The 15,772-nt window shown below is 57.7% G+C and overlaps 1 protein-coding gene across 2 annotated transcripts; it reads right to left on the bottom strand.

Moving 5' to 3' along the window:
- Positions 1-443: 443 nt before the first annotated feature.
- On the bottom strand, positions 444-15,733 carry VANGL2 (VANGL planar cell polarity protein 2). Of its 2 annotated transcripts, none has more exons than XM_030473879.1 (9): positions 15,452-15,733; positions 9,280-9,457; positions 7,029-7,296; positions 6,815-6,935; positions 4,768-5,375; positions 4,313-4,449; positions 3,806-3,941; positions 3,228-3,459; positions 444-2,864 (listed from the first exon to the last, which is right to left on the bottom strand). In XM_030473879.1, exons 3-9 carry the CDS (start codon positions 7,097-7,099, stop codon positions 2,604-2,606), a joined length of 1,566 nt encoding a protein of 521 aa, XP_030329739.1. In that variant the 5' UTR covers positions 7,100-7,296; positions 9,280-9,457; positions 15,452-15,733; the 3' UTR covers positions 444-2,603. The 2 variants fall into 2 exon arrangements, with proteins under 2 accessions (XP_030329739.1, XP_030329738.1); XM_030473878.1 differs by lacking the exon at positions 15,452-15,733 and adding an exon at positions 15,138-15,296.
- Between the last annotated feature and the right edge of the window lie 39 nt (positions 15,734-15,772).

The following is a 15,772-nucleotide window of genomic DNA, read 5'->3' as shown; positions in this document are numbered from 1 at the left end:
AACCCTGGGCCCCCATAAATTCCAAATCCTTGCCCCTACAAACCCCAAATCCTTCGCTCCCATAAACTCCAAACCCTTTGTCCCATTAGACTCCAAGATTTGGGTTCAAGGGGCTGGACATTTGTGTCCACACCAGTGGAAGGTGTCCCTGCCTGTGGCAAGGGGTTGGAACCAGATGAGCTTTAAGGTCCCTCCCAACCCAAACCAATCTGTGATTCTATGATTCTATAAATCCCTATATGATTCTATAAATTCTATAAATTCTATAAATCCTTGGTCCCCATAAGCCCCCAAACCTTGACCCCACACACCGAAATCCTTGGCTCCGTAGACTCCAAGCCCTTTTTTCCATAGACCCCCAAAACCTTGGCCCCATAAACCACTACCCCATGTCCCTTTAGACCCCAAGCCCTTGAACCCTCAACCTCCAAGCCCTTGCTGCCCATACACACTAAATCTTTGTACCCTCCTAAACCCCAACCCCTATAAAGCCTAATCCTTTGGCTCTTTAAAGCTCAAATCCTTGACTTCCATAAACTTCAAATCCTTGATCCCTCAACCCCCAAATCCCTGGCTCCATAGACCCTAAATCCATGGCCCCTCCCAACCCCAAGCCCTTGTCCTGCACCGAGCATCCTCCAAGGGCAGGATGAGTTTCCCTCCCAGTGCTCTCTTGAGGTTGCATCCTGCCACTGCAGCATCTCTTAAGCAGAGACCTAAACCTGCTGCTTCACCCCAAAGCGCTGGGTATGGGAAGAGAAAATAAATAAATAAAAAAAAGTCAAAAGGGGTTTATTTTATATACATATAAAAAAAAAATTTGTACAATTTTAGTTCCTCTATGAAAAAAAGAAACAAACCAACCAACCAACAAAACTTCCTACCACTGCTGAACTGCTTCGAGCCACTGCAAACTGTAAAAACGAGCTTTTCATATATTAAAAAAAACAAAACAATTTTACACTTTACAACTTTCTACACGCATGCACAAGGTCTCGGCTCGGCGGAAATCCAACAACAAAACCCCCCAAGAACAAAACCAAAAGTGAACCAGAAAAAAGGGTTTATTCTTCTGAAACTCCAAGTGGAAAAATCCCCCCTCCCCGGCCAACCCACCCGCTTGCGCTCACTGAAGTCTTTTCTTTGCACTAAAACACCCCAAAATGGGCTCCTGCTGGCAGCACTGATGGAGCAGGGCGGACCAGGGGGTGAAACTTGGGTCCTTCGACCTCAAGAGGCTGGAACATGAAGGTGGGATTGGAAACTCCTGAAAAATGGAGATTTCCTGGAAGTGGAGGGAGCCGGTCCCAAGCCGTGGATGGGTTTGGACCCCCCCAGGACCCCTTCAGCATCTTCAGTTTGCTCCTCGTACCTGCTGGGAAAGCCCCAGCCCCTCTAAGGTGGCATCAGGACCCCAGCCCATCGTTGCCCTCCCCTGACGTCACACCTTTTGAGTGCTTTAGGACAAACTAACCCAAAACCAAATCCAACCATGACCAAACCAATGCCCTCCTGCCCAGCCACAACCTCTCCCCGGGCCCTCCTTCCCCGAGACTCCGGGATCCAAAGGGAAAAATAGAAATTAAACCAAAATGAAACTAAATCCATGAGGTATTTGTGACCTTAACAAATCCAAGGGAAGGCAAAAGCTTGTGCATCCCCACGGCGAGCCAGCCCCTGCTCGTGGGACCACCACGGGTCATCTCTCACCATGGGACGTTAATTAAGGACCTCATTGAGCCACAAACACTCATCATCCTCACCAGGAACCCCTCATTCCATTTCCACCACTGGCTCCAGGTCCAGGATTGGACCACAAGACACATTTTAAGCTGCTCTGCTTGCAACCCACAGCCACAGCTCCAATGAGCATGAGGAAGCCCCATGGAGATGCTGCTGGGACCAGGGACATGGGTCACCTCAGGAGCAGGGAAACCACTTGAAAAATCCCTTCTGCTTCTCTTCTAAACCAGATTTTCACTTGCCTTTGTTAAGAGCTGAGTGTGGAAACCATCAGCAGAGAGGTGAGGACGTTCCTACCGCCAGGAGCATTGCCGCTCTGGTGTCCTGGATGCCAGGGGTTTTCATAGCAGCCATGGATCACGGAGGTGTTTGCAAAATAGTCCCCAGAATAATCTCTAGGATTAAAAACCAGCCCCAGATGCTGGGCAGTGGTTTAAGGCCAGAGCCAGGACAGTTGCCAGGTAGAAATCAGACAAGCGCAGAAGCTCCTTGGGACCTGATGGTGCTTGAAGACGCTGGTGAAGAACACGTAGAGTTAGCCCTTGAGTTGTGGCACCAAAACGCCATCTCCTCCCTGGCTGTGCCACTGTCCTCTGCTGGTTGCACCTTCTGGGGGGATGCTACAAGGACCTGGGTTTCAGGGAGGATGAGGAGGAAGGGGCTCAGCCCACCCCAATGGCCAAGCCGAGGGTGAGCGATCACAGGTAGGTGATGGAGCCAGGCATGGGTGCTGCTTCCTGGTGCCCGCCGCAGTTCTGCCCTTGAGCCGTGGCCTCCCTGAGCCCCAGCGGAGATGGTGAAGATGAGATGGAGGGGTAGGGAGAGGGTCTCCCCCCAACCCCTCTCCATCCCTCTTCAGCTCACACAGAGGTCTCTGACTGCAGCCTCATGACGAACTTGTGCGACTTGGGGTCCACGAACTCCTCTGAGAGCTTGAAGAAAGGGATCTTCTTGGTGCTCACCACGAGGCTGAAGTCCTGGCGCTTCAGCACAAAGACCACCCCATCCTTCAGGCCATTGGTCACTGGCTCCTCGCTGACCAGCGTCCACTGCTTGGCCAACCAGCGGTCCTTGTGGTATTGGATGGTGGGCCCAGCCGTCAGGTACCGCTCAAGGAACGCCTTGGAGGAGAGAAAGAACATGTGAACATCACCTTCCTATTTGGCTTTTGCAGCCTCAAGCTGCTCAGCAGGTCCTGCAGGAAAAACATCTCCGCGTGGCTGGTTCCCATCACTGCATGCTGCTCCCTTGGGATTACACCCGCTTTTCTGGCTCTATCCTCTAACTCTTTGTCGTCCCAGGGGGATGCTCTCGTAGTGGGGAAGAAAACCCCCACCCAAGTCCTCACGCTCTGGACCAAGCCCTTGGGAAAACCTGTGGGCCCATCCCACCTCACCATGCCCCTCCAAACTCATGTTCTAACAGCTGGACTTGATCTTAAAGGTGTTTTCCAACCTAGTTTATGATTCTATGATTTCACACACCTTGGGCGTCATGTCATGGGTGATGCAGAACTCGAGGTGCTGCAGGATGCTCTCCATGGTGTGGTAGGGCTGCTGCTTGGTGGTACGCAGGTACTTCTGCATGGCCCGAGCCATGGAGGCGAAGATGGCCTGAGCTGCCTCCCGTGGGTCCATGATCTCCCGTGGGTTTTTCTGGTCCTCCTCCTGTAGCCGCTTGATGTGGGTGAAGGCTTCTTCCACCGCCACCACCAGCCTGTTGGGAGGAAAGCCATGGACATGGACTGCAGTGGGGCAGAGTTTGGATACAGACGAGATCCCTTGGGGCTGGCGGGGAGCCATTTGCCACCTGCCCACCTATGTATGGCAGGAAGCCAGCTTCTACTCCAAACCTGTTTTGGGGGAGATCTGGCTGTGCCACACAACGGCCGGGCTTGGGATGCTCTTCTCCAAGAGATGCTTGAAGGGATGCTTCATCTTGGAGGTGACCCCAGGAGCCCCCCTCCCACCTGCCAGTACAGCCCAGGTCCTCATGGGGGTCCTGGGATGGGCACCTCACAGCACCCACAGTGATGGGGCACCCAGTGCCGCCGGCGCCGTACCTGGCACGGCGTTTCCGCACCCTGCGCTCGTGCTCTGCCTCCTCATAGTAATACTCGTTGTGGCTGTTGTCGCGCCGCCGGGCAGCCGCTGCGATGACGGCCCGGGACTGGCCCGTGGAGTTGTTGGTGGTGTTTTCTGCAGGGAAAAGGATGAGTTTTTCCTCCCTGTGAGGGTGCTGAGGCGCTGGCACAGGGTGCCCAGAGAAGCTGTGGCTGCCCCAGCCCTGGCAGTGTTCAAGGCCGGGTTGGAGCAACCTGGTCTAGTGGAAGGTGTCCCTGCCCGTGGCGAGGACTGGTTGAGCTTTAAGGTCCCGTCCCACCCAAACCATTCCATGATTCAGAGAAGGTTAGAGAGGGGCTGCAGTATGCCCAGTGCTCCCCCTGCCTCACAGCCAGGCTGCGGCAACTCTCCAGAGCCAAGAGGAGCCAGTGGAGAGGAAAACACAGGGATGGGGAAGGGAATGAGCAGAGAGAACAAGAGGAAAAGCCAAGGGAAGGGGAGCTCACCCTCGCCGAGGGAATAGACTTTAAACCCAGACATTTTCTTGGACAGGACGGATTTTGGCAGGTTGAGGAGGGCAGGGTTGTAGACTGGGAAATCATGGTAATAGTTCTCCAGGATCCACACGGCCGCTCGCTGGATGCTGCAGGGACATACAGCCGGGCCCAGCGGGCACAGAGAGCCGGTTAGCACCGCGCTGAGGGCATGCACCACCAGGGTAGGACAAGGATGGGGAGGGACAGACACGCATGGCACTGCATGGACATCTCACCCCATGGAAGGAGTGGAGCTGTGGGACACACTCCCAGCTCCTCCATCTGGCTGATGCCAGGACACAGCACCACGGACACAATCACTTGTGAACATGCACACACGGGAAGGCACAAACACCCAGGAGCACCCATGTAAGGCACACAAAATAGGTCACCCACCACAGCAGCACCCTTCCAGCAGCCCATACCTGAGATGTCCAACGTTGTAGAAGCGGCTGGCCCCATCGGCAGAGCGGACGGCCTTGAGGGTGAACTGGGGCTGGAGCTGCCGCAGCTCCAGCAGCACCACGGCCAGGTAATGCACGAAGAGCAGTGCGTCCACCAGCGAGACGGCGAACTGCACCACCCCCTGGTAGTTGCGGTCCCGTGAGTCCAGGATCCGCACGCCATAGAAAAGCCAGTAGGAAACGACAAGGAGGAAGACGAGCACCATGAGCAACGCTCGGAAGATGAAGACACGAGGGAAGAAGGCTTTGGGGCGACGGAAGAAGAGAGCCCAGCTGCCCAGCAGGAGGATGAGGAGTTTGAAGGCCACGGAGATGAAGAGCCCTTCACAGGGTGTCCCACAGGGCTCCAGCTCCTCCCGCCACAGCAGCTGGGGCAGCAGCATGAAGGCAAGGGGGGTGAGGAAGGCAAGAAGCGCCAGCGCCCCGGCCAGCAAGACACCCAGATGCCGGGAGCAGTCCAGATGGGCGCTGTCCTCCATGTCCTTGGTGATGCGGGTGATGTCATCGTGCGAGATGCTGTGCTCCGAAGTCCCTGTCACCACGGTGGTGGTCTCGCCCCAGTTGTCATCCTAAAGAGGGTGGATGGGAGGGTTACAAGGGGGATGGCTTTGTGTTTCCCCATCACCAGCACTCCGGGGGGCTGCTGGCCACGCTGAACCCCCCACCCCAACTCCACCCTCTCCCATCCACCAAACCTCCAAGCCCGGCACGCTGCCTGGTGCCATCACCCCCATTGAGGTGGAAACCTCAGCCTGGGGTCAGGGAGACACAGCGACTTGGCCTCTGGGACTCTCTGGGAAACCCCCATCGGCAGCTCCGTGCCACGCTGCACCTCTCCGGCACTGACGAGAGCAGCTTTTGAAGTAGGAAGCATCCTGCTTCCAGGCAAACCCCCTCATTAGCAGGGCCAGAAGGAACATGCCCGGCTGCTGTCCCAACACACCCTCCCTGCTGCTGCTGCTCCTCCTCCACGCCGGGCAGGACAAAGTCAATGATGACCCAGCAGCTCAGAGCACCAGATGGATCTCCCTTGCCTCCAAAATCCCCCTCCCTCCTTGCAGCCAGAGGGTGCAGGAATGACCCATTCCCGCTTGATTCCTTCCCAGCTAAAACATGGGGGTTCAGTGGAGGGAGAAGATGTTGCACCACAGGCGCTGGAAACACCACCCCAGGTCTGTCCGTCTGTCTGTCCCCTTAATCCTCACTTTCACGTTCTGCCTTACAGCTCTTTGGCACCCCTGAAACTTGGGGGTTTACCATACCCTATTGTCCCACTCTGAATTTCTGTGGGAAAGCCAGCAATTTCATGCCAAAGAACAAACTAAAGCCACAGCCTGGGGCTTTCTGGAGGCATAAGAAGCAGTGGAGGGCCTGGGAGGACCAGTCCAAACCCCAGCCCATGACCAGGTAAACCCAGGCTCAGCCACTGGCATCCCGGCCACCACAAACACTGGCCTCTGCCAGTGCCAGCTTCTTGGTGGGGGAAGATGAAAAGAGCTGGAGCCGTGTGTGTAGGTGGCAGGGAGAGGATTAAAGCCCAGGACTGGGTGCTGCGGTGGCCAGAGGATTCTGATACCCAGAGCAGGGGAACAACGGATCCCCATGGGACCGTGGGGCCAGGGTGGAGGGATGCAGCACGGAGCCTCCTCCACATCAACGTGCTCGCCAGTGGGATCCTGCTGGCACCTTAGCATGGCCAAGCCGGCATCACCTGCAGGTGCCGAGTGAGGATTCAGCTAATCCCTAGGGAGTGGATCCCTATAGATTGGATCCCCAAGGTGTTTTTCCAAGCCTGGGCCCCCCATGCCCACCCCAGGGCGCCACGACAGCCGGTCCCCTTTCATCTGCACCGGTGCTGCCCGCCCGCCCTCGCCGCCGGCGCAGGGCCAGCCCAACTGGTTCAACCGGAGCACCGGGCATGCCAGGATCCCAGCAGCTCCCACCCTCAGCAGCATCCCCACGGCAGAGCCGAGATGCCAACCGTGTTCTTCCCCCATGCCCAACTCACCCTCTCATCCCCCCGCGTGGACTCATTGTCCAACAAGGGCTCGCCCGGCGCTTGGATGGTCACTGACTTGTCCCCGCGGCTCCCATCCCGGCTTTTGGAGCGATGACGATCTCGCCGGTCCCTGGAAGGCAAGAGAGAGGAATGTGGTGGGGGCACTGGGGTAACAGCTCCCACTGAGGCCATGGACCTCCCTGGGCATGCACCAACCCCTCACCTGTGTTTGCGGGAGCTGCGGGAATGCCCGGACTTGTAGGAATATCCCGAGTACTGCGACTCATTGTCCATGTTGTCGGAGCGCCAGGGCTTGTGCCGCTCCACACTGAGGGGCTTGGGTCTCCCCGGCCTTGGGACAGCGGCCAGGGCCTCCTTCAGAGGGGGTTTCTTCAGGCCCAGGGGCACCTTCAAGAAGTCGACTGTCACCTTGAAGGACTCTATTTTGATCACCTGGTTGGGCTCGTCTCAAGAGAAAACAGCTCGCCCGCCTGCAGAGGGAAGGAAAGGCTCAGCAGCGGCATGGAAGCATCCAGCAATCCCTCGGGATGCTGGTGAGCATCCCCTCACCACCACCCACCTCATCCCTGCACCACCACACCTCCAGCCCTGGTGGCAAATGGGAACGGGACATCAGCAGGGAAAAGGAATCTGGATCACTTTGGGGCACTTTCTCTTTTATCCCGTGCCCAAGATGAGTTTGGGGTGGCCCTTTCGCCTTTAGTAACCGTAGTGCATGACGAGCTTCTGGTTTGGGTGATTTACACTTTAATTAATATCACAATCAGTATTTTAACTGCCAATAGAGTGTTGAGGGTGGGGGCCACAAAAGAGGAAAAAAAAAGAAACAGAAAAAGGAATGAATAATTGGGTGCAGGCAACGTTTCAGGCCCATCTCGCAGTGCAGGGCTCTGCCTGGACATGTTTTCCGGTGTGGAGTCGGGATCTCACACCCAGGAGATCGGTGTGGGAGCCCCAGTGTGTGCTGAAGAGCATCGCTCCACACTGGCTCCAGCTCCCCTCCCAAGTGGCTGCATGAGATGGGATTGCTCTGGGCTGCTGGGAGACACTGGGGTGGCTCTGGGGATGGGACCGCTGGCCTGGGCCACCCCAGCAGCATCCAGAGGCTGGTTCAGCATCACAAGGCTGTCTTGGAGCAGATACCATCACCCTGAGCACTTACTCATGGCTACCACATGGTTATTAGCCAACCCCAAACTCCCACTGCAGCCTTTTGTAGACACACATGTACATAAATATACACACATACACACACATGATCACGGAATCACAGATTGGTTTGGGTTGGAAGGGACCTTAAAGCTCCTCCAGCTCCAACCCTCTGCCACAGGCAGGGACACCTTCCACTAGAGCAGGTTGCTCCAAGCCCCTGTGTCCAACCTGGCCTTGAACACTGCCAGCGATTGGACAGCCACAGCTTCTCTGGGCACCCTGTGCCAGCGCCTCAGCACCCTCACAGGGAAGAACTCCTGCCTAAGATCTCATCTCAATCTCCCCTCTGGCAGGTTAAAGCCATTCCCTTTGTCCTGTCCCTACAGGCCCTTGCCCAAAGCCCCTCTCCAGGTTTCTTGTAGCCCCTTTAGGTATAGAAAGGCTGCAATAAGGTCTCCAATACCCACCTATGCCAGCTAGACAGTGTTGGATCTCTGCTGGGTTGGGAAAAGAACTCCTCGGCAAAGGCAGGAGACAGGGTCTGCCTCAGTGGTCTCCCGGGGTCCCAGCCCAGGCCACCCTGGGGACCCTCAAGCTGCTTGCAGCCCTGCCATGGGTTTGGAGCTGGGTCTGTGATCCCACCAGGAAAGGGACCTGGACACTGGTGGGAGGCATCAGGGACATAGTGCTGCCTGACACATGCTGGGAGGTGCTGGACCCCATCAGAGGGGTCCTGCCAGATCCTCTCTAAGGGTGCTGGGGGGCTGCAGGCATTGGGCAACCCCCAAGCCCCAACCTCCCCTTCCCAGCCAGCACCTCGTGCTGTGTTTGAGGGTGGACCCGTGCCGGGTAACCACGGAAATGCCATTTTGACCAAATAAAAGCCAAATGTCTTTTGGCCTGTTTCCCAAAGTCTCAAGAAGGGGCAGATGGGGTTGGGGAGGCAAAAAAAGTGGGGGGGTCCTTTTATCCCAAATGCTGGATGCTCACACGTTTATCACTATGGCAACAACCCCCCCCACACACACCGGTTGTCTAGGAGATGGCAACAGGGTCCAGAGCTCGTCCCGGCATTCCCAGCTTCCATGGGGGATGGGGCTGGGAGAGAAAGGACCCCCCGTGCCCCCCCCAATCTCCTGCCAGCCCCCCCTCTTCTGGGCTTTGTTTGCAGGCAGGGATCGAGTTTCTGCTGGGAACAATGCCGGGGCCTCCTCAGCACAGGGGGCCTGGGACAGGCTTGTCACAGTCTGGCCCATTAACACCATTCGGAGGCTGATCCTGGGGATGGAGCTGGGACTCACCAGCGGGGCGCTGCGGGAGGTTGGGGTGCGGCGGCTGCAGGCGGGTGCTGTCCCCGCGGTCACCGAGGCACTTGGGGCATCCTGAGCCTCTGGTGGGGACGGCATTCAGTAGGATGGAGGCTGCGCATGGAGAGGCTGGTCACAGGATGGGTGCCTGCGCCGGGGGTCCGTGGTCAAGCTGGCGGAAGGAAGAGAGGAGGAAATCAGGAGCCCGGTGTCCCTGCTGCGCATGCATGGGATGCTTGGTGGCATCCCATCCCCAGGAATATGGACCATGTGTGTCCTGCGGCAGCCACCCAGGCATGTGTTTAGGGGAGAAGCACAGCACCAGCCAGGGCCTTGTCCTGCAGGTCACCCACCCCCGTTTCTTCAGGCACATCCACCTTAACCCCTGGTGAGCACTCGAGAAGACTGATGGGCAAGGGAAGAAAATGAGGGTGGGTTTGAAACCCCCCCAGAAAACCCCCAGCCCAAATCCTGCCTTGGCATCACCTCCACGGTGCATGGCACTCTGCCCTGTACCACCAGCACCTGCCTGCCATGGGATATGACCCTCCCTGAGGTGTCCAGAGCCAGCCCAAGCACTGCTCTGGCACTTCCAGCCAGAGCCGGGCACCATGGAGAGGCTAAGCTGATGTACCAGCCAAAATCAAGATGGGGTTTTCCAACACATCCCAATCATCAGCCCATCGATTTAACACTCCTCAGCCACCACAATGCTGTGGCTACACTTCAAGTCCACCCCCAAGTCAGGGGCCCCCATGGCTGCACTGATGGCATGGGAACCCTGGGGCTGTCCAGCTCCCAAAGGCAAAGCCAGAGCTGGGAGATGAAGATTAATCCATCCAGTTTGGAACAAGACATGTTGCAATGGATATTGATCTGTGGAGAGCAAGCAATGAGCCATGAGAAGGACTGCAGTCAGCCCAGCCCCTGGTTCGCAAGCTGGTGACAGGACAGAGGTCATGGGCAGAGGCTTTAGGGCCCTTTCCCAGGGCAGAGCAGTGGCTCCAGCATGATCCATGGATGAACCAAGGGCTATCTCCGCATCCGGACCAAGGATTGGGTCCAGCTGGTGAGGACTCATACCAAACTAGCCAAACCTTCTCCCCAGCAAAGGCTGGCAGAGGGAATAACCATCAGCCCAGGAGTTCCGCAAGGTTAATCTTTAAATCCAGCAGCCATTCCACAGGTCGCTGGAGCTGGGTGCTCCTTGTCCTCTGGTCTCATGGCCACTCAGGTGCTGGTGGAACAACTTGGCCGCTCTGGTGGAGAAGAAAGGGATTTCGTTTTTTGATGGTTTGCCCAGCAGAGCAGGGAAAAGCCGGTTGAACAGCACGAGGTGCCCAGGGGGAGAGGCTGGAAATGGAAGCCTTGTCTCCAGGAGGAGCAGCAGCTTTGCCTTAGCGAGCCCATGGAGACGCCGAGCAAGCGCCGAGGGCTGGGAGTGAGAGCCAGACACATGCAAACGAGGAGGAAAACTCACATTTTTAATAGAGAGGTGATTAACCAGCAGAACAAACTCCCCAGGGGAGGAGAGGATTTGCCATCTCCTGACATCTTCAAGTCCAGACTGGATGGCTTCTCAGGATGATGCTGGAGCACATCACAGGGTTCAAAGCAGAGCGAGCTCGGCTGGGGCTTCAGGGCGGTCAGAAAAACTGCTGCCACCATCTCTCCTGCCTTTGAGTCCGTGAACCTCAAACACTTTTGCATTCAAATGCTCAAAGTAAAACAGATCCAAGTGTTTCTAGATGAGAAAGCTTTCTTATTTCAAACAACTCCAGAGGGAAATCCTCTCCACTCCCATGCCCGGCGCCCCTTGGAGTGGGCACCAGCCCCATGCCGCGTGGGTCTCCCTTGGCTTTATTCAGCACTGAGACGTTGCGAGAGCCGGGCATGACATTTGCTGGAGACAAACCCACTTTGAGCAAAGGGCAGAGGGAGAAACCGGTGGTTGAACAACTCCTGTGGCCAAGAGGTTGGGACTGACCCCGCTGCCTTCATGCTGGAGTGGGTTGGGAGCATCTATCCGCTCCCACGCTGGTGCTCAGCAGTTTCCACCACCAATGCCCTTTCTCCAGCATCTCCAAATCCAGGTCAATTAACTAAATGCCAGCATTAAGCCAGGCTGCTCTCATGTGGTTGGGACAGGGGTGTGAATGCAGCCCTTTGCTGCATCCATCCCCAGCTTCCCACTGCTGGGACTGAGCAGGAGGAACCATTTGAGTGGGCATTTGCCTGCTAAACCAAATAAGCATCATGGTGACGAGGAAACTGAGTCACGGAGCGGGCCAGGAGGACCCTGGAGTCCTGGATTCCCTGCACATGATTCCACCACTGTTTCTCCTCCCAGTAAGCCCAGGAGGGCTGGAAGCATGGCTCTGCCCATGATAGGGCTGGAGAAACTGAGGCACGCCACAAGCTGGAGTCCACAGCTGCGGACGGACAGGCAGAAAACCCAACATGAGCCTTAGCCCTGCCTGGGCTCTCCTGTCCCACCACATTGACACCACAGAGCGTGGCCTGGGGACCCCTCAGCAGCAATGCCCATGGTAGGAATGCTGCTGGTGGATCACCAAAACTAGCCTGGGAATAGGAAGCAGCTCCCAGCCCCAGCACAGGGCTCTGCCGAGTGGCACATTTGCTTGCTCGGCTACACACACACGCCTTGCTGCCTTCACACAATAGGAGCCTTCCCAGCCACAGAAGTCTTCCCAGAGAGTTCACGGCACATCCCTCAATCCAGAGGCTGCTCTATTCCTTTCCATGGCTGGAAAAGCAGCTGCCTCAGTCCAGCCTCAACCCTGGAGATGCCACCACTGTGAGGAATCCACAAACTTCCAGCTCTTTGGTCTGTTGGCGTGACTGGGCACTTCAGAGGGATGGGGGAAAGGCCTGTGGGAAGCCCAAGAGGCTTAATCCAACTCCCCCATGGGGTCTCATTCTGCTCTCCAATTGCTCAGCGTCAGCTTGGATGCAGAAGGTTTAATACCCCTTCCAAACTGCCAGCTTTAATTACAATGACTCGGGATTGTTACAATATTCACAGGAAGGTCCAGTCCCTTGAGCGCTCGTTCCCCACCAAGTTTCCACCAGCAGGGAATTCCCACTATAGGACAAAGCCCAGCATTCCACTCAGCATTTCAATCCCATTGCCTGTCTGGAAGGGACAAAGGTTGGAGTGGGATCCATCAGATACTTCCACGCAGGTAAAAATGATTGCACCGAGATCTAGAACCAGAAATAGGAAAAACATGGACAAAACCATGGGATTTGCATGAGGACAGGGCTTGGTGCAAAGAGAAAAAGGAATCTGCATTGCAAAACATGCCAGCACCAAGGGATCCTAACTGGGGTACTCCAGCCAGCTGAGCTACCCATTACCTGCTCTATCTCTCCGTGCTCCATCACTCCCATCCCAGGGCTTGATGCCCAGCAGCCAGGCTCAGCCCACATCCACATCCTCCATCTGCCTCATCGCGGGCTCACAGGGAGCACTCAGGGCTCTCCGAGATGAGCAGCAGCTTTGCCCTCATGGTTCCTGGTGCTGGGAACAGCAGTGGGATGGCACTGTGATGCCCACCCAGCACATCGCCAGCCCCACGGTGAGATGCTGAAGCTGCCAGGTCACCCTTATGCTGCCCAAATCACATCTCCTTGTCATCTCCTGCTCCAGCCACACCGGCGGCACCTCTGGGTGGGATGCTGGCATGACATCACCAACCTATGGTTACCCTGGAGCACAGGAGAATGCAAACACCGGAGTCCCAGGCTGCTTCTCTGCTGGTCACGAGCATCCAAGTGGTGCTGCAGAATGCTTGGATGGGGTGGGCCAAGGAGGTGCAGGGATTCATCCGCATGGTCCAGGCTGTTACTTTGATTTCAGCATGTTCTCCAAGTGCATCATTGGAAGCTCTGTCCCAAAGCGCTGCAGTAACACCCCAAAAGGTCAGTTCCTCCCCCAAAGGAACACTTGCAGAGTGCTTTTAGGTCAAATCTGGATCTGCTCCATCAGCTCCGGGTGCCTAATCCTTAACCCTACTAAATCCTGCAGGGCTGCAGTGGGCAGACAGTGTTATCTGCCTCTCGGAGCCTGGAAAAGCAGCGTAGAGATGGGATCCGCCTGGCTCCAGGCAAGGAGCAAGGCGACCACATTCACCCACTGACCATGGGGCTCAAGGTGGGGTCATGCTAAGCCCAAGGTGGGAAACACCTCTGGAGGCAAAAAATCCCTGGCGTGGGGGCCAGCTTTGGTGATGCCCACGGATCTGAGCACTGGAGCGGGAGCAGCCAGGGAAGGGCAGTGAAGGCTGGTGGTTTTCTCCAAGGCCCCTTTCCGAGCATCCCGGATGAACAATAAAGCCATAAAGCATCTGCTAGCCCTCAGAAAACAGAACCAAAGTCAGACCAAAGACCTGGGGCTGATTCGGCCCGGCCTGATGCCGGGGAGATGGGCTCCCTGCCTTCCCCCCAGCTCCCTCCAGCTCCATTGTCTGTGAGCTGATGGAAACAGGTCCCTGTTTCTTGCTCCCTGTGAAGGGAGATGAAGGAGCAGGGGTTGGCAGCTGATGACCCCAGCCCTGTGCCCATCCCCTGGGCTATGCCCCCAGGATGGGGCTGCCCAAAGGGACCTAGCACCTCACAACCCTACAAGCACCACCCAGTGAGGAGCCATCACCGGCTCCAATGAAGTCGGCTGTTAATTAAATCGGGTCTCATCCTGAGCTCCCCCCCAGCACAAAGACAGTGTAAATACAGAGAAGCCCTGTGCAGAGATCACATCTGACTCAGGCTACCTCAGAGCCCGGCTTGGTCCCAGCACAATCCCGAATTGCTGTGATTAAGCAACAGCCGTTCCCAGAGGCTCCATGGAGATAATATTTAATTCTTCTTCTTTTTTTTTTTTTTTAACCTCTGCCTTCGTTATTATTATACCAAGGCCTGGAGGGGGAAAACAGACTCTACGCCCTCTCCTAAGGAAATAAAGCCTCTCACCCCAGACAGAGCAGCAGGGCCGATGTCTGAGCTCGTGCTCCGTGTAGAGCGGAGGGAACTCCCTGTTGGCTCAGGGCAGGATGCCAGGATGGGACCAAGATAAACCGGATCAGAATCCGGCCGGGTCTCTCGCAGGTGAGCATTCCGACAGGGACAGACCCTGCCTTATGGATCCCATGGATCTGGCAGAAGCATCGGCTGCTTTCATGCTTTCTCCTCCCTGTCCTCCGAGCAGCCACCCAGCCCTGGTGCACCGCAGGTAGTGGGCTGGGTGCCCCATGGGTGTCCACCTTCATCCCCCAGCCGCTCATTATTGCTTGCAGGGAGGAAGCCCAGTGCTTACACCCATGCTGGGCACAAAGGGCTTGGAGGCCAGTGGGTGGTTGACCGCAGACGAGGCCAGTAAACTCCAATATAAGCATGCCCGCTGCAGAGTGGGAAAGCCGCCGGCACCGGTGCCAGGCTGCATCCAGCCGGGGGGACCCGGCCCCGCTGCGGCTCCCACCGGGAGGTTCCCAAAGGCCAGGGGAGCCCTGGGAAAAGGGAGCAAGCAGCACCCTGGGAGCGGGGCCGACCCCCGGCTGCATCCCCAGCACCCTCCGCCCAGGGACCCCCCACCCCGGCTGGGGAAAGGGGGGGTTAATGGGCAGCCCCGCATCCCTCCCCACCACGCAGCAGCACCCGCGGGAGCGGGGCTCGCCGAGCAGCCGTTCCCCGCCTGGCCGCCGGCCCAGGAAAGTCCCCGGCTTCCCAGGCCCATCCTGCGGGGCTCGTCCAGCCCGGCCCCGCTCCCCGCGGGGCTCGCTCCGCTCCCCGGTTTTCCCCCCCGGTTCCGCCCCCCGGTTTTCCCCCGCACTCACCATCGCCGCCGCACCTTTGTGCGCGTCCCGCCCCCCCCCGCCACCGAAATCCCGGGGCTGCTGCTGCTGCTGCGGCGGTGGAGGAGGAGGAGGAGGAAGAGGAGGAGGAGGAGGAGGAGGAGGAAACCCCGAATCCCAGCGGAGCGGCCCCCCCAGCCCCGCTCCGCCGCTCCCCGGCCCGCAGCCCCCGCCCGCGCCGCTGTTCCCGGCCGCTCCCCCCGCGCCCGCCCATTGTCTCCGCTTCGCGCTCCAGGGCCATTGTCTGGGGGGGCCCACATATCCCCCCCCAACTCTGGCTTGACCCCCCTCAGTACCTGCCGATGGGGATGGGGAACCCCCCACTCGGTGTGGACCCGCACCCGGGGATGAGGATGGCGGACCTGGGGGTGCCCGGGGGTCCCCGCCGCTTGCGGAGAGCGGGGGGGCGGGCTGATGGTGAAGCGCCACGAGAGTCTCCCCTGGATTCGGTGGGGTCCCCCCATTCGTGTCCGGGGGCCTCCCAAATGACCCCCCTGCGCCCGGGCAGGGCCAGGTCAGGAAGGAGGAGCCTTCACCCTGGGAAAGGTGTCCCCGGAGGGGTGACAGCCCTTGGGGTCGTGCCCCTCTCCCCCCCCTTCTCTGCCAGGCCGAGTTGT

This window comes from Strigops habroptila, chromosome 22 (assembly GCF_004027225.2).
Source record: "Strigops habroptila isolate Jane chromosome 22, bStrHab1.2.pri, whole genome shotgun sequence".
NCBI classification, from domain to species: Eukaryota; Metazoa; Chordata; class Aves; order Psittaciformes; family Psittacidae; genus Strigops; species Strigops habroptila.
Note: the sequence above shows the minus strand (reverse complement) of the source record. Positions and strands in the feature narration are given on the sequence as shown.

Bases quoted from the DNA above. Each gene is read 5' to 3' on its own strand.
- VANGL2 (XM_030473879.1), bottom strand. From the start codon at position 7,099: ATGGACAATGAGTCGCAGTACTCGGGATATTCCTACAAGTCCGGGCAT. The intron at 6,936-7,028 runs GTGAGGGGTTGG...CTTGCCTTCCAG, and splicing joins CGCAGCTCCCGCAAACACAG to GGACCGGCGAGATCGTCATC. The intron at 2,865-3,227 runs GTGTGTGAAATC...CTCTCCTCCAAG, and splicing joins CCCATGACATGACGCCCAAG to GCGTTCCTTGAGCGGTACCT.